The 17,767-nt window shown below is 53.4% G+C and overlaps 1 protein-coding gene across 1 annotated transcript in view; it reads right to left on the bottom strand.

Moving 5' to 3' along the window:
- LOC147107209 (uncharacterized) overlaps positions 1-17,767 on the bottom strand; it is a 151,881-nt gene that overhangs the window by 22,363 nt on the left and 111,751 nt on the right. The window contains exons 11-12 of the mRNA XM_086008405.1: positions 3,615-3,801; positions 2,506-2,625 (exon numbers count right to left, since the gene is read on the bottom strand). Coding sequence (XP_085864531.1) covers positions 2,506-2,625; positions 3,615-3,801 — 307 coding nt within the window. The remainder of the gene's footprint in view (positions 1-2,505; positions 2,626-3,614; positions 3,802-17,767) is intronic.

Raw genomic sequence — 17,767 nt, forward strand, 5'->3', positions numbered from 1 at the left:
AGCCGGCACATCGCACTAACTACGCCGCTGGATCAGGTTAGCACAGCGCGCCGACATCTGAACCGAGCCAGTGACAGGAAATGCAAGCAGGCCCAGGCTTCAGATGTCGGCGCGCAGGGTGAGTGCACATCGGGGGCTTGCACGCGCGGCAAGCTCCCGATCCTAATTTCAGGGCCATTAGTTCAGGTCATTTAGGTAATCACTGTTCACTTCCACAAGTGGACCTCAATCCCTTACGATCTGAAGTGCACCTTCTTCTGTTCATTATCGAGTTAAAGAAAGAAAAGAAAGACTTGGATTTATACAGCGCCTTTCATGACCACAGGACATCCCAAAGTGCTTTACAGCCAATGAAGTATTTTTGGAGTGTAGTCACTGTTGTAATGTAGGAAACACTGCAGCTAATTTGCACACAGCAAGCTCCCACAAACAGCAATGAGATAATGACCGGATAATCTGTTTTAGTGATGTTGGTTGAGGGATAAATATTGGCCAAGACACCGGGGCTAACCTCCTTGCTCTTCTTCGAAATAGTGCCCTGGGATCTTTTACGTCCACCTGAGAGGACAGTTTAACATCTCATCCAAAAGACGGCACCTCCGACAGTGCACCACACCCTCAGTACTGCACCTCCAACAGTGCTGCACTCCCTCAGTACTGCCCCTCCGACAGTGAGGCGCTCCCTCAGTACTGCCCCTCCGACAGTGCAGCACTCCCTCAGTACTGCACAGATGTGGGGGAATTAAGGGATATGGGGATCGGGCGGGAAAGTGGAGTTGAGGTCGATGGTCAGCCGTGATCTTATTGTATGGCAGAGCAGGTTCGAGGGGCCGAATGGCTGACTCCTACTCCTATTCTTATGTTCTTACTGTCCCTGACAGTGCAGCGCTCCCTCAGTACTGCCCCTCCGACAGTGAGGCGCTCCTTCAGTACTGCCCCTCCGACAGTGCAGCACTCCCTCAGTACTGCTCCTCCGACAGTGCTGTGCTCCCTCAGTACTGCCCCTCCGACAGTACAGCGCTCCCTCAGTACTGCCCCTCCGACAGTGCAGTGCTCCCTCGGTACTGCCCCTCCGACAGTACAACGCTCCCTCAGTACTGCCCCTCTGACAGTGCAGCACTCCCTCAGTACTGCCCCTCCGACAGTGCAGCACTCCCTCAGTACTGCTTCTCCGACAGCGCTGTGCTCCCTCGGTACTGCCCCTCCGACAGTACAACGCTCCCTCAGTACTGCCTCTCCGACAGTGCAGCGCTCCCTCAGTACTGCCCCTCCGACAGTGCAGCATTCCCTCAGTACTGCCCCTCCGACAGTGCAGCACTCCCTCAGTACTGCTTCTCCGACAGTGCTGTGCTCCCTCAGTACTGCCCCTCCGACAGTGCAGTGCTCCCTCAGTACTGCCCCTCCGACAGTACAGCGCTCCTTCAGTACTGCCCCTCCGACAGTGCTGCAGTCCCTCTGTACTGACCCTCTGACAGTGCAGCGCTCCCTCAGTACTGCCCCTCAGACAGTGCAGCGCTCCCTCAGTACTGCCCCTCCGACAGTGCAGTGCTCCCTCAGTACTGCCCCTCCGACAGTGCGGCGCTCCCTCAGTACTGCCCCTCCGACAGTGCTGCACTCCCTCAGTACTGACCCTCTGACAGTGCTGCACTCCCTCAGCACTGCACTGGAGTGTCAGCCTAGAATTTTGTGCTGATGTCTAAACAGCACCATGACCGAGAGACAGTACTGCTCCACTCACCGACTGCTGGAATGGATTGTATTCTGCCACGTGAATTCTCCCCCCTCTTTCTGACTGGATCAAGGCGCAAGCTTTGAACCAAACACAAAGTATTACAGAGTATTTACAGCACAGAAACAGGCCATTCGGCCCAACTGCTCCATGCCGGTGTTTCTGCTCCACACGAGCCTCCTCCCACCCTCTTCATCTCACGCTATCAATTTATCATTCTATTCCTTTCTCCCTCATGTGTTTATCCAGCTTCCCCTTAAATGCATCTGTGCTCTTCGCCTCAACCACTCCCTGTGGTAGCGAGTTCCACATTCTCACCACTCTCTGGGTGAAGAAGTTTCTCCTGAATTCCCTATTGGATTTATTAGTGACTCTCTTATATTGATGGCCCCTAGTTCTGGTCTCCCCCACAAGTGGAAGCCTTGATGCGGGAGATGAAGGAGGTCACAGTTTAAGACGCTGAGATATAGATTTCCCTACAAACCCCTTCAATATACGAAACAGCAAAGAGGCAGCTTGCTTTCTCTTTAAGCACAGACATTTAAACGGAGGCAAGCAGGCCGGGCGCGTCACATGTACCTCCCACTCGTAGCTGAAAATTTGAATCAGGGTTTTACAAGCGGCAGAGGAGCTGGATTTGCAGCTTTGAGCTTCACTCCTGCGAGAAGCTGTTGGCAACATTTACAGGCAGGCATGGCTTCAGGTAAGACGTGGCCTGAGTGTCCCGGCCAATTTCAGACCAGCTTTCCTGTGGCCCCGTCCCCTCCCTCCTTTACCTGCCCGTTTGATTTGCAAAGAGACGTTGTACATTCCGGTCCGCTGCGGAATTTGTACTGCTCTTTCCACACAACGTCAGACGGGAGCTTCTGGGAGACATCAGCTGCTGCGGCCCAAACCTGGTTAGAAAAACAAAGTGACGTAAGGTGAAGGGCGGGAGCTCAGCATTCTTACACAGAATGAATCTTTTGAAGTGGAGCTGCGACATGCCCCTGAGTTATGCTGTTCTGTGAGTTCCCTATCTCGGCTGTGCTGAAGTTGTGGGGCAACGGGGCATTAACAGCAAAAAAGGACTCGCATTTATATAGCGCCTTTCACAACCTCAGGACGCCCCAAAGCACTTTTTGAATTGTTGTCACTGTTGTAATGTAGGGAAACACGGCAGCCAATTTGCGCACAGCAAGCTCCCACATACAGCAATTCTTTTATCATTTTAAAGTGACCACGAAACTCTCGGATTGTTGTTAAAACCCAACTGGTTCACTAATGTCCTTTAGGGAATGAAACTTGCCGTCCTCACCTGGTCTGGGCCTACATGTGACTCCAGTCCCACACCAGCGTGGTTGACTCTTAACTGCCATCTGAAGTGGCCCAGCGAGACACTCAGTTATATTGTCACCTTCTCAGGGTAACTTGAGAGGGGCAATAAATGCCGGCCTTGACAGCGCACCCACATCCCGAGAATGCGTTTTTAAAAACCTGCCCACAGGTAGGGCAGATCAATTGCCCAACTATCACGGGTTGGACCATGACATGGTTGTAGGCCAGCAACAGAGTCTGTGGCTTAAAGTGACTCGCTTTCCCATTCTCTGATCATTCGGACACTTTGAAGTGTGGCAGACACTCTCAAACCTTTCAGATAGATAGATAGATATAAAGAGAGTTTGAGATAGAGAAAGATGATAGATATAGAGAGATGGGTAGAGAGAGAAATAGATAGATAGATCGATAGACAGAGAGAGATGGATATAGATAGAGAGAGAGATAGAGAAATAGACAGACGGACAGTAGCGACATCAGAGACAGACAGTAATAATCTACAGACAGACAGGCGGTAGCGATATACAGACGGTAGCGACATGCTATAGATGCAGTTGGTTGCATTTACCGTGAGGCTGTGCTGTGTTGGGAGCCACGTGTGCTGTGGGAAGCGGTACAGGGAGATTGGATACGCACCAACAGTCTGCTGCAGGGCGGAGCCACTGAGATCCACATCCTTGTCATGGGAGGAGTTGAAGAGTTGAACAAAATGCCCCTTGGAATCCACCTCCTGTATCTTCACACCGGTAGTTGCACTGAGGGGGGAGAAAGACAACTTTGAATGATCAGAGTTTGAGAATTCATTGCAGGTTTTACATGATACTGAAGGAGCGATGGGGGCTGATCCATCATCCCTGTGGAGGAGCCACAGTACATCTCTGAGGCAAGGCAGCTGACTGACAGCTCCACGCTCAGGTAAAGGTGTACCTGGGCCACTCTCATTGTTTGCCAGTTCTAATCCTGTTTCATTGTGTGGGTGTGGTTCCCCATTATAGCACAGAAACAGGCCATTCGGCCCAACTGCTCCGTGCCGGTGTTTATGCTCCACACCAGCCTCCTCCCACCCTCTTCATCTCACCCCATCAACATAACCTTCTATTTATTTTCTCCCTCATGTGTTTATCCAGCCTCCCCTTAAATGCATCTGTGCTCTTCGCCTCAACCACTCCCTGTGGTAGCGAGTTCCACATTCTCCCCACTCTCTGGGTAAAGAAGTTTCTCCTGAATTCCCCATTGGATTTATTAGTGACTCTCTTATATTGATGGCCCCTAGTTCTGGTCTCCCCCACATCCTCTCTATGTCTACCCCATCAAAACTCTTTCAGAATTTTAAAGATTTCTATCAGGTCACCCCTCAGTCTTCTCTTTTCTAGAGAAATCAGCCCCAGCCTGTTCAATCTTTCCTGAGTTATAACCTCTCAGTTCTGCTACCACATTTGTAAATCTGTTTTGCATCCTCTCCAGTGCCTCTATATCCTTTTTATAATATGGAGACCAGAACTGTTCACACCAATGTTCTCTTTATTTATTTTGGATGCACGGCCCCTTTAAGGAGCTGTGTGGCCTATTCAAAATACCGCGCATGCGCGATTTTCCTGATTTAAAAGCCGGTGAGCCGGCTGAGCGGGAGCTGCAGAGCGCTGCACAGCCACACAGCTTAAAGGGAACATTGGTGCACAGTACTCTAAATGTGGCCTAAGTGAGGTCTATGGAGACCAGAACTGTGCAGTGCTCCAAGTGTGGTCTAACCAAGGTCTATGGAGACCAGAACTGTGCACAGTGCTCCAAGTGTGGTCTAACCAAGGTCTATGGAGACCAGAACTGTGCACAGTGCTCCAAGTGTGGTCTAACCAAGGTATACGGAGACCAGAACTGTGCACAGTGCTCCAAGTGCGGTCTAACCAAGGTCTACGGAGACCAGAACTGTGCACAGTGCTCCAAGTGTGGTCTAACCAAGGTATACGGAGACCAGAACTGTGCACAGTGCTCCAAGTGTGGTCTAACCAAGGTCTATGGAGACCAGAACTGTGCACAGTGCTCCAAGTGTGGTCTAACCAAGGTATACGGAGACCAGAACTGTGCACAGTGCTCCAAGTGTGGTCTAACCAAGGTCTATGGAGACCAGAACTGTGCACAGTGCTCCAAGTGTGGTCTAACCAAGGTATACGGAGACCAGAACTGTGCACAGTGCTCCAAGTGTGGTCTAACCAAGGTATACGGAGACCAGAACTGTGCACAGTGCTCCAAGTGTGGTCTAACCAAGGTATACGGAGACCAGAACTGTGCACTGTGCTCCAAGTGTGGTCTAACCAAGGTATACGGAGACCAGAACTGTGCAGTGCTCCAAGTGTGGTCTAACCAAGGTATACGGAACCAGAACTGTGCGCAGTGCTCCAAGTGTGGTCTAACCAAGGTACATGGAGACCAGAACTGTGCACTGTGCTCCAAGTGTGGTCTAACCAAGGTATACGGAGACCAGAACTGTGCAGTGCTCCAAGTGTGGTCTAACCAAGGTCTATGGAGACCAGAACTGTGCAGTGCTCCAAGTGTGGTCTAACCAAGGTCTATGGAGACCAGAACTGTGCACAGTGCTCCAAGTGTGGTCTAACCAAGGTATACGGAGACCAGAACTGTGCAGTGCTCCAAGTGTGGCCTAACCAAGGTATACGGAGACCAGAACTGTGCACAGTGCTCCAAGTGTGGTCTAACCAAGGTCTATGGAGACCAGAACTGTGCACTGTGCTCCAAGTGTGGTCTAACCAAGGTATACGGAGACCAGAACTGTGCAGTGCTCCAAGTGTGGTCTAACCAAGGTCTATGGAGACCAGAACTGTGCAGTGCTCCAAGTGTGGTCTAACCAAGGTCTATGGAGACCAGAACTGTGCACTGTGCTCCAAGTGTGGTCTAACCAAGGTCTATGGAGACCAGAACTGTGCAGTGCTCCAAGTGTGGTCTAACCAAGGTATGCAGAGACCAGAACTGTGCACAGTGCTCCAAGTGTGGTCTAACCAAGGTATATGGAGACCAGAACTGTGCAGTGCTCCAAGTGTGGTCTAACCAAGGTATACGGAGACCAGAACTGTGCACAGTGCTCCAAGTGTGGTCTAACCAAGGTATACGGAGACCAGAACTGTGCAGTGCTCCAAGTGTGGTCTAACCAAGGTATACGGAGACCAGAACTGTGCAGTGCTCCAAGTGTGGTCTAACCAAGGTCTATGGAGACCAGAACTGTGCAGTGCTCCAAGTGTGGTCTAACCAAGGTCTATGGAGACCAGAACTGTGCACAGTGCTCCAAGTGTGGTCTAACCAAGGTATATGGAGACCAGAACTGTGCAGTGCTCCAAGTGTGGTCTAACCAAGGTATATGGAGACCAGAACTGTGCAGTGCTCCAAGTGTGGTCTAACCAAGGTATACGGAGACCAGAACTGTGCAGTGCTCCAAGTGTGGTCTAACCGAGGTCTATGGAGACCAGAACTGTGCACAGTGCTCCAAGTGTGGTCTAACCAAGGTATACGGAGACCAGAACTGTGCACAGTGCTCCAAGTGTGGTCTAACCAAGGTATACGGAGACCAGAACTGTGCAGTGCTCCAAGTGTGGTCTAACCAAGGTATACGGAGACCAGAACTGTGCAGTGCTCCAAGTGTGGTCTAACCAAGGTATGCGGAGACCAGGACTGTGCAGTGCTCCCAGTGTGGTCTAACCAAGGTATACGGAGACCAGGACTGTGCAGTGCTCCCAGTGTGGTCTAACCAAGGTATATGGAGACCAGGATTGTGCACAGTGCTCCAAGTGTGGTCTAACCAAGGTACACGGAGACCAGAACTGTGCAGTGCTCCAAGTGTGGTCTAACCAAGGTACACGGAGACCAGAACTGTGCAGTGCTCCCAGTGTGGTCTAACCAAGGTACACGGAGACCAGAACTGTGCACAGTGCTCCAAGTGTGGTCTAACCAAGGTATATGGAGACCAGAACTGTGCACAGTGCTCCAAGTGTGGTCTAACCGAGGTCTATGGAGACCAGGACTGTGCAGTGCTCCAAGTGTGGTCTAACCAAGGTATACGGAGACCAGAACTGTGCACAGTGCTCCCAGTGTGGCCTAACCAAGGTATACGGAGACCAGGACTGTGCAGTGCTCCAAGTGTGGTCTAACCAAGGTCTATGGAGACCAGAACTGTGCAGTGCTCCAAGTGTGGTCTAACCAAGGTATACGGAGACCAGAACTGTGCACCATGCTCCAAGTGTGGTCTAACCGAGGTATACGGAGACCAGAACTGTGCAGTGCTCCAAGTGTGGTCTAACCAAGGTATACGGAGACCAGGACTGTGCAGTGCTCCAAGTGTGGTCTAACCAAGGTATACGGAGACCAGAACTGTGCACCATGCTCCAAGTGTGGTCTAACCAAGGTATACGGAGACCAGGACTGTGCAGTGCTCCAAGTGTGGTCTAACCAAGGTCTATGGAGACCAGAACTGTGCAGTGCTCCAAGTGTGGTCTAACCAAGGTCTATGGAGACCAGAACTGTGCACAGTGCTCCAAGTGTGGTCTAACCGAGGTATACGGAGACCAGAACTGTGCACCATGCTCCAAGTGTGGTCTAACCAAGGTCTATGGAGACCAGGACTGTGCAGTGCTCCAAGTGTGGTCTAACCAAGGTATATGGAGACCAGGACTGTGCAGTGCTCCAAGTGTGGTCTAACCGAGGTATACGGAGACCAGGACTGTGCAGTGCTCCAAGTGTGGTCTAACCAAGGTACACGGAGACCAGAACTGTGCACGGTGCTCCAAGTGCGGTCTAACCAAGGTACACGGAGACCAGAACTGTGCACAGTGCTCCAAGTGTGGTCTAACCAAGGTATACGGAGACCAGGACTGTGCAGTGCTCCAAGTGTGGTCTAACCAAGGTATACGGAGACCAGGACTGTGCACAGTGCTCCAAGTGTGGTCTAACCAAGGTATATGGAGACCAGGACTGTGCAGTGCTCCAAGTGTGGTCTAACCAAGGTATGCGGAGACCAGGACTGTGCACAGTGCTCCAAGTGTGGTCTAACCAAGGTATACGGAGACCAGGACTGTGCAGTGCTCCAAGTGTGGTCTAACCAAGGTCTATGGAGACCAGAACTGTGCAGTGCTCCAGGTGTGGTCTAACCAAGGTCTATGGAGACCAGAACTGTGCACAGTGCTCCAAGTGTGGTCTAACCGAGGTATACGGAGACCAGAACTGTGCACCATGCTCCAAGTGTGGTCTAACCAAGGTCTATGGAGACCAGGACTGTGCAGTGCTCCAAGTGTGGTCTAACCAAGGTATACGGAGACCAGGACTGTGCAGTGCTCCAAGTGTGGTCTAACCGAGGTATACGGAGACCAGGACTGTGCAGTGCTCCAAGTGTGGTCTAACCAAGGTACACGGAGACCAGAACTGTGCACGGTGCTCCAAGTGTGGTCTAACCAAGGTACACGGAGACCAGAACTGTGCACAGTGCTCCAAGTGTGGTCTAACCAAGGTATACGGAGACCAGGACTGTGCAGTGCTCCAAGTGTGGTCTAACCAAGGTATACGGAGACCAGGACTGTGCACAGTGCTCCAAGTGTGGTCTAACCAAGGTATATGGAGACCAGGACTGTGCAGTGCTCCAAGTGTGGTCTAACCAAGGTATGCGGAGACCAGGACTGTGCACAGTGCTCCAAGTGTGGTCTAACCAAGGTATGCGGAGACCAGGACTGTGCACAGTGCTCCAAGTGTGGTCTAACCAAGGTATACGGAGACCAGGACTGTGCACAGTGCTCCAAGTGTGGTCTAACCAAGGTATGCGGAGACCAGGACTGTGCACAGTGCTCCAAGTGTGGTCTAACCAAGGTATGCGGAGACCAGGACTGTGCAGTGCTCCCAGTGTGGTCTAACCAAGGTATATGGAGACCAGGACTGTGCAGTGCTCCAAGTGTGGTCTAACCAAGGTATACGGAGACCAGAACTGTGCACAGTGCTCCAAGTGTGGTCTAACCAAGGTATACGGAGACCAGAACTGTGCAGTGCTCCAAGTGTGGTCTAATCAAGTTCTATGGAGACCAGGACTGTGCAGTGCTCCAAGTGTGGTCTAACCAAGGTCTATGGAGACCAGGACTGTGCAGTGCTCCAAGTGTGGTCTAACCAAGGTATACGGAGACCAGGACTGTGCACAGTGCTCCAAGTGTGGTCTAACCAAGGTATATGGAGACCAGAACTGTGCAGTGCTCCAAGTGTGGTCTAACCAAGGTATACGGAGACCAGAACTGTGCACAGTGCTCCAAGTGTGGTCTAACCAAGGTATATGGAGACCAGAACTGTGCACAGTGCTCCAAGTGTGGTCTAACCAAGGTATATGGAGACCAGAACTGTGCACAGTGCTCCAAGTGTGGTCTAACCAAGGTATACGGAGACCAGGACTGTGCAGTGCTCCAAGTGTGGTCTAACCAAGGTATGCGGAGACCAGAACTGTGCACAGTGCTCCAAGTGTGGTCTAACCAAGGTCTATGGAGACCAGGACTGTGCAGTGCTCCAAGTGTGGTCTAACCAAGGTATACGGAGACCAGAACTGTGCACAGTGCTCCAAGTGTGGTCTAACCAAGGTATACGGAGACCAGGACTGTGCACAGTGCTCCAAGTGTGGTCTAACCAAGGTATACGGAGACCAGGACTGTGCACAGTGCTCCAAGTGTGGTCTAACCAAGGTATGCGGAGACCAGGACTGTGCACAGTGCTCCAAGTGTGGTCTAACCAAGGTATGCGGAGACCAGGACTGTGCAGTGCTCCCAGTGTGGTCTAACCAAGGTATATGGAGACCAGGACTGTGCAGTGCTCCAAGTGTGGTCTAACCAAGGTATACGGAGACCAGAACTGTGCACAGTGCTCCAAGTGTGGTCTAACCAAGGTATACGGAGACCAGAACTGTGCAGTGCCCCAAGTGTGGTCTAACCAAGGTCTATGGAGACCAGGACTGTGCAGTGCTCCAAGTGTGGTCTAACCAAGGTATACGGAGACCAGGACTGTGCACAGTGCTCCAAGTGTGGTCTAACCAAGGTATATGGAGACCAGAACTGTGCAGTGCTCCAAGTGTGGTCTAACCAAGGTATATGGAGACCAGAACTGTGCAGTGCTCCAAGTGTGGTCTAACCAAGGTCTATGGAGACCAGGACTGTGCAGTGCTCCAAGTGTGGTCTAACCAAGGTATACGGAGACCAGAACTGTGCACAGTGCTCCAAGTGTGGTCTAACCAAGGTATATGGAGACCAGAACTGTGCACAGTGCTCCAAGTGTGGTCTAACCAAGGTATATGGAGACCAGAACTGTGCACAGTGCTCCAAGTGTGGTCTAACCAAGGTATACGGAGACCAGGACTGTGCAGGGCTCCAAGTGTGGTCTAACCAAGGTATGCGGAGACCAGAACTGTGCACAGTGCTCCAAGTGTGGTCTAACCAAGGTATGCGGAGACCAAGACTGTGCACAGTGCTCCAAGTGTGGTCTAACCAAGGTCTATGGAGACCAGGACTGTGCACAGTGCTCCAAGTGTGGTCTAACCAAGGCATACGGAGACCAGAACTGTGCACAGTGCTCCAAGTGTGGTCTAACCAAGGTATATGGAGACCGGAACTGTGCACAGTGCTCCAAGTGTGGTCTAACCAAGGTATATGGAGACCAGAACTGTGCACAGTGCTCCAAGTGTGGTCTAACCAAGGTATACGGAGACCAGGACTGTGCAGTGCTCCAAGTGTGGTCTAACCAAGGTATGCGGAGACCAGAACTGTGCACAGTGCTCCAAGTGTGGTCTAACCAAGGTATGCGGAGACCAGGACTGTGCACAGTGCTCCAAGTGTGGTCTAACCAAGGTATGCGGAGACCAGAACTGTGCACAGTGCTCCAAGTGTGGTCTAACCAAGGTATACGGAGACCAGAACTGTGCAGTGCTCCAAGTGTGGTCTAACCAAGGTATATGGAGACCAAAACTGTGCAGTGCTCCAAGTGTGGTCTAACCAAGGTCTATGGAGACCAGGACTGTGCGGTGCTCCAAGTGTGGTCTAACCAAGGTATATGGAGACCAAAACTGTGCAGTGCTCCCAGTGTGGTCTAACCAAGGTATACGGAGACCAGGACTGTGCGGTGCTCCAAGTGTGGTCTAACCAAGGTATACGGAGACCAGGACTGTGCAGTGCTCCAAGTGTGGTCTAACCAAGGTATGTGGAGACCAGGACTGTGCAGTGCTCCAAGTGTGGTCTAACCAAGGTACATGGAGACCAGGACTGTGCAGTGCTCCAAGTGTGGTCTAACCAAGGTATGCGGAGACCAGGACTGTGCAGTGCTCCCAGTGTGGTCTAACCAAGGTATATGGAGACCAGGACTGTGCAGTGCTCCCAGTGTGGTCTAACCAAGGTATACGGAGACCAGGACTGTGCAGTGCTCCAAGTGTGGTCTAACCGAGGTCTATGGAGACCAGGACTGTGCAGTGCTCCAAGTGTGGTCTAACCAAGGTATGCGGAGACCAGGACTGTGCAGTGCTCCCAGTGTGGTCTAACCAAGGTATATGGAGACCAGGACTGTGCAGTGCTCCCAGTGTGGTCTAACCAAGGTATACGGAGACCAGGACTGTGCAGTGCTCCAAGTGTGGTCTAACCAAGGTATACGGAGACCAGGACTGTGCAGTGCTCCAAGTGTGGTCTAACCGAGGTCTATGGAGACCAGGACTGTGCAGTGCTCCAAGTGTGGTCTAACCAAGGTCTATGGAGACCAGAACTGTGCAGTGCTCCAAGTGTGGTCTAACCAAGGTCTATGGAGACCAGGACTGTGCAGTGCTCCAAGTGTGGTCTAACCAAGGTATACGGAGACCAGGACTGTGCAGTGCTCCCAGTGTGGTCTAACCAAGGTATACGGAGACTAGGACTGTGCAGTGCTCCAAGTGTGGTCTAACCAAGGTATACGGAGACCAGGACTGTGCAGTGCTCCCAGTGTGGTCTAACCAAGGTATACGGAGACCAGGACTGTGCAGTGCTCCAAGTGTGGTCTAACCAAGGTCTATGGAGACCAGAACTGTGCGGTGCTCCAAGTGTGGTCTAACCAAGGTACACGGAGACCAGAACTGTGCGGTGCTCCCAGTGTGGTCTAACCAAGGTATACGGAGACCAGGACTGTGCAGTGCTCCCAGTGTGGTCTAACCAAGGTATACGGAGACCAGGACTGTGCAGTGCTCCCAGTGTGGTCTAACCAAGGTATGCGGAGACCAGGACTGTGCAGTGCTCCCAGTGTGGTCTAACCAAGGTATGCGGAGACCAGGACTGTGCAGTGCTCCCAGTGTGGTCTAACCAAGGTATACGGAGACCAGGACTGTGCAGTGCTCCAAGTGTGGTCTAACCGAGGTATACGGAGACCAGGACTGTGCAGTGCTCCAAGTGTGGTCTAACCAAGGTATGCGGAGACCAGGACTGTGCAGTGCTCCCAGTGTGGTCTAACCAGGGTATACGGAGACCAGGACTGTGCGGTGCTCCCAGTGTGGTCTAACCGAGGTATACGGAGACCAGGACTGTGCAGTGCTCCAAGTGTGGTCTAACCGAGGTATACGGAGACCAGGACTGTGCAGTGCTCCAAGTGTGGTCTAACCAAGGTATGTGGAGACCAGGACTGTGCAGTGCTCCCAGTGTGGTCTAACCAAGGTATGCGGAGACCAGGACTGTGCAGTGCTCCCAGTGTGGTCTAACCAAGGTACATGGAGACCAGGACTGTGCAGTGCTCCAAGTGTGGTCTAACCAAGGTACACGGAGACCAGGACTGTGCGGTGCTCCCAGTGTGGTCTAACCAAGGTATACGGAGACCAGGACTGTGCAGTGCTCCCAGTGTGGTCTAACCAAGGTATACGGAGACCAGGACTGTGCAGTGCTCCCAGTGTGGTCTAACCAAGGTACACGGAGACCAGAACTGTGCAGTGCTCCAAGTGTGGTCTAACCAAGGTATGTGGAGACCAGGACTGTGCACAGTGCTCCCAGTGTGGTCTAACCGAGGTCTATGGAGACCAGGACTGTGCAGTGCTCCCAGTGTGGTCTAACCAAGGTCTATGGAGACCAGGACTGTGCGGTGCTCCCAGTGTGGTCTAACCAAGGTCTATGGAGACCAGGACTGTGCAGTGCTCCCAGTGTGGTCTAACCAAGGTCTATGGAGACCAGGACTGTGCACAGTGCTCCCAGTGTGGTCTAACCAAGGTATATGGAGACCAGGACTGTGCGGTGCTCCCAGTGTGGCCTAACCAAGGTACATGGAGACCAGAACTGTGCAGTGCTCCCAGTGTGGTCTAACCAAGGTCTATGGAGACCAGGACTGTGCGGTGCTCCCAGTGTGGTCTAACCAAGGTCTATGGAGACCAGGACTGTGCAGTGCTCCCAGTGTGGTCTAACCAAGGTCTATGGAGACCAGGACTGTGCACAGTGCTCCCAGTGTGGTCTAACCAAGGTATATGGAGACCAGGACTGTGCGGTGCTCCCAGTGTGGCCTAACCAAGGTACATGGAGACCAGAACTGTGCAGTGCTCCCAGTGTGGTCTAACCAAGGTCTATGGAGACCAGGACTGTGCGGTGCTCCAAGTGTGGTCTAACCGAGGTCTATGGAGACCAGGACTGTGCGGTGCTCCCAGTGTGGTCTAACCAAGGTACACGGAGACCAGGACTGTGCAGTGCTCCCAGTGTGGTCTAACCGAGGTATGCGGAGACCAGGACTGTGCAGTGCTCCCAGTGTGGTCTAACCAAGGTACACGGAGACCAGGACTGTGCGGTGCTCCCAGTGTGGTCTAACCGAGGTATGCGGAGACCAGGACTGTGCACAGTGCTCCCAGTGTGGTCTAACCAAGGTACACGGAGACCAGGACTGTGCAGTGCTCCAAGTGTGGTCTAACCAAGGTACACGGAGACCAGGACTGTGCAGTGCTCCCAGTGTGGGCTAACCAAGGTATGCGGAGACCAGGACTGTGCACAGTGCTCCCAGTGTGGGCTAACCAAGGTATGCGGAGACCAGGACTGTGCAGTGCTCCCAGTGTGGTCTAACCCAGGTATACGGAGACCAGGACTGTGCGGTGCTCCCAGTGTGGTCTAACCCAGGTATACGGAGACCAGAATTGTGCACAGTGCTCCCAGTGTGGTCTAACCGAGGTATACGGAGACCAGAACTGTGCGGTGCTCCCAGTGTGGTCTAACCCAGGTATACAGAGACCAGAACTGTGCGGTGCTCCCAGTGTGGTCTAACCCAGGTATACAGAGACCAGAACTGTGCACAGTGCTCCCAGTGTGGTCTAACCCAGGTATACGGAGACCAGAACTGTGCACAGTGCTCCCAGTGTGGTCTAACCAAGGTATGCGGAGACCAGGACTGTGCGGTGCTCCCAGTGTGGTCTACCCAAGGTATGCGGAGACCAGGACTGTGCGGTGCTCCCAGTGTGGTCTAACCGAGGTATGCGGAGACCAGAACTGTGCGGTGCTCCCAGTGTGGTCTACCCAAGGTATGCGGAGACCAGGACTGTTCAGTGCTCCCAGTGTGGTCTAACCCAGGTATACGGAGACCAGAACTGTGCGGTGCTCCCAGTGTGGTCTAACCCAGGTATACAGAGACCAGGACTGTGCAGTGCTCCCAGTGTGGTCTAACCGAGGTATGCGGAGACCAGGACTGTGCACAGTGCTCCCAGTGTGGTCTAACCCAGGTATACGGAGACCAGGACTGTGCGGTGCTCCCAGTGTGGTCTAACCAAGGTACACGGAGACCAGGACTGTGCAGTGCTCCCAGTGTGGTCTAACCGAGGTATGCGGAGACCAGGACTGTGCACAGTGCTCCCAGTGTGGTCTAACCCAGGTATGCGGAGACCAGGACTGTGCAGTGCTCCCAGTGTGGTCTAACCAAGGTATGCGGAGACCAGGACTGTGCAGTGCTCCCAGTGTGGTCTAACCAAGGTATGCGGAGACCAGGACTGTGCACAGTGCTCCCAGTGTGGTCTAACCGAGGTCTATGGAGACCAGGACTGTGCAGTGCTCCAAGTGTGGTCTAACCAAGGTATGCGGAGACCAGGACTGTGCAGTGCTCCCAGTGTGGTCTAACCAAGGTATACGGAGACCAGGACTGTGCAGTGCTCCCAGTGTGGTCTAACCGAGGTATGCGGAGACCAGGACTGTGCACAGTGCTCCCAGTGTGGTCTAACCCAGGTATGCGGAGACCAGGACTGTGCAGTGCTCCCAGTGTGGTCTAACCAAGGTATGCGGAGACCAGGACTGTGCAGTGCTCCCAGTGTGGTCTAACCAAGGTATGCGGAGACCAGGACTGTGCAGTGCTCCCAGTGTGGTCTAACCAAGGTATACGGAGACCAGGACTGTGCGGTGCTCCCAGTGTGGTCTAACCAAGGTATACGGAGACCAGGACTGTGCAGTGCTCCCAGTGTGGTCTAACCGAGGTATGCGGAGACCAGGACTGTGCACAGTGCTCCCAGTGTGGTCTAACCCAGGTATGCGGAGACCAGGACTGTGCAGTGCTCCCAGTGTGGTCTAACCAAGGTATGCGGAGACCAGGACTGTGCAGTGCTCCCAGTGTGGTCTAACCAAGGTATGCGGAGACCAGGACTGTGCACAGTGCTCCCAGTGTGGTCTAACCGAGGTCTATGGAGACCAGGACTGTGCAGTGCTCCCAGTGTGGTCTAACCAAGGTATACGGAGACCAGGACTGTGCAGTGCTCCCAGTGTGGTCTAACCAAGGTATACGGAGACCAGGACTGTGCAGTGCTCCCAGTGTGGTCTAACCAAGGTATACGGAGACCAGGACTGTGCGGTGCTCCCAGTGTGGTCTAACCAAGGTATACGGAGACCAGGACTGTGCAGTGCTCCCAGTGTGGTCTAACCGAGGTATGCGGAGACCAGGACTGTGCACAGTGCTCCCAGTGTGGTCTAACCCAGGTATGCGGAGACCAGGACTGTGCAGTGCTCCCAGTGTGGTCTAACCAAGGTATGCGGAGACCAGGACTGTGCAGTGCTCCCAGTGTGGTCTAACCAAGGTATGCGGAGACCAGGACTGTGCACAGTGCTCCCAGTGTGGTCTAACCGAGGTCTATGGAGACCAGGACTGTGCAGTGCTCCCAGTGTGGTCTAACCAAGGTATACGGAGACCAGGACTGTGCAGTGCTCCCAGTGTGGTCTAACCAAGGTATACGGAGACCAGGACTGTGCAGTGCTCCCAGTGTGGTCTAACCAAGGTATGCGGAGACCAGGACTGTGCACAGTGCTCCCAGTGTGGTCTAACCGAGGTCTATGGAGACCAGGATTGTGCAGTGCTCCCAGTGTGGTCTAACCAAGGTATACGGAGACCAGGACTGTGCGGTGCTCCCAGTGTGGTCTAACCCAGGTATGCGGAGACCAGGACTGTGCGGTGCTCCCAGTGTGGTCTAACCAAGGTACACGGAGACCAGGACTGTGCAGTGCTCCCAGTGTGGTCTAACCCAGGTACATGGAGACCAGGACTGTGCACAGTGCTCCCAGTGTGGTCTAACCCAGGTACATGGAGACCAGGACTGTGCAGTGCTCCCAGTGTGGTCTAACCAAGGTATACGGAGACCAGGACTGTGCAGTGCTCCCAGTGTGGTCTAACCCAGGTACATGGAGACCAGGACTGTGCACAGTGCTCCCAGTGTGGTCTAACCCAGGTACATGGAGACCAGGACTGTGCAGTGCTCCAAGTGTGGTCTAACCAAGGTCTATGGAGACCAGGACTGTGCGGTGCTCCCAGTGTGGTCTAACCGAGGTCTATGGAGACCAGGACTGTGCGGTGCTCCCAGTGTGGTCTAACCCAGGTACACGGAGACCAGGACTGTGCGGTGCTCCCAGTGTGGTCTAACCGAGGTCTATGGAGACCAGGACTGTGCAGTGCTCCCAGTGTGGTCTAACCAAGGTACATGGAGACCAGGACTGTGCGGTGCTCCCAGTGTGGTCTAACCAAGGTCTATGGAGACCAGGACTGTGCGGTGCTCCCAGTGTGGTCTAACCCAGGTACACGGAGACCAGGACTGTGCAGTGCTCCCAGTGTGGTCTAACCAAGGTCTATGGAGACCAGGACTGTGCGGTGCTCCAAGTGTGGTCTAACCGAGGTCTATGGAGACCAGGACTGTGCAGTGCTCCCAGTGTGGTCTAACCCAGGTACACGGAGACCAGGACTGTGCAGTGCTCCCAGTGTGGTCTAACCAAGGTCTATGGAGACCAGGACTGTGCGGTGCTCCCAGTGTGGTCTAACCAAGGTCTATGGAGACCAGGACTGTGCGGTGCTCCAAGTGTGGTCTAACCGAGGTCTATGGAGACCAGGACTGTGCAGTGCTCCCAGTGTGGTCTAACCAAGGTCTATGGAGACCAGGACTGTGCGGTGCTCCAAGTGTGGTCTAACCGAGGTATACGGAGACCAGGACTGTGCGGTGCTCCCAGTGTGGTCTAACCGAGGTATGCGGAGACCAGGACTGTGCGGTGCTCCCAGTGTGGTCTAACCCAGGTACACGGAGACCAGGACTGTGCGGTGCTCCCAGTGTGGTCTAACCGAGGTATACGGAGACCAGGACTGTGCAGTGCTCCCAGTGTGGTCTAACCCAGGTACACGGAGACCAGGACTGTGCGGTGCTCCCAGTGTGGTCTAACCGAGGTCTATGGAGACCAGGACTGTGCAGTGCTCCCAGTGTGGTCTAACCAAGGTCTATGG

This window comes from Somniosus microcephalus, chromosome 15 (genome assembly GCF_052327205.1).
Source record: "Somniosus microcephalus isolate GS21.2 chromosome 15, FLI_Smic_1.0, whole genome shotgun sequence".
Classification (NCBI taxonomy): Eukaryota; Metazoa; Chordata; class Chondrichthyes; order Squaliformes; family Somniosidae; genus Somniosus; species Somniosus microcephalus.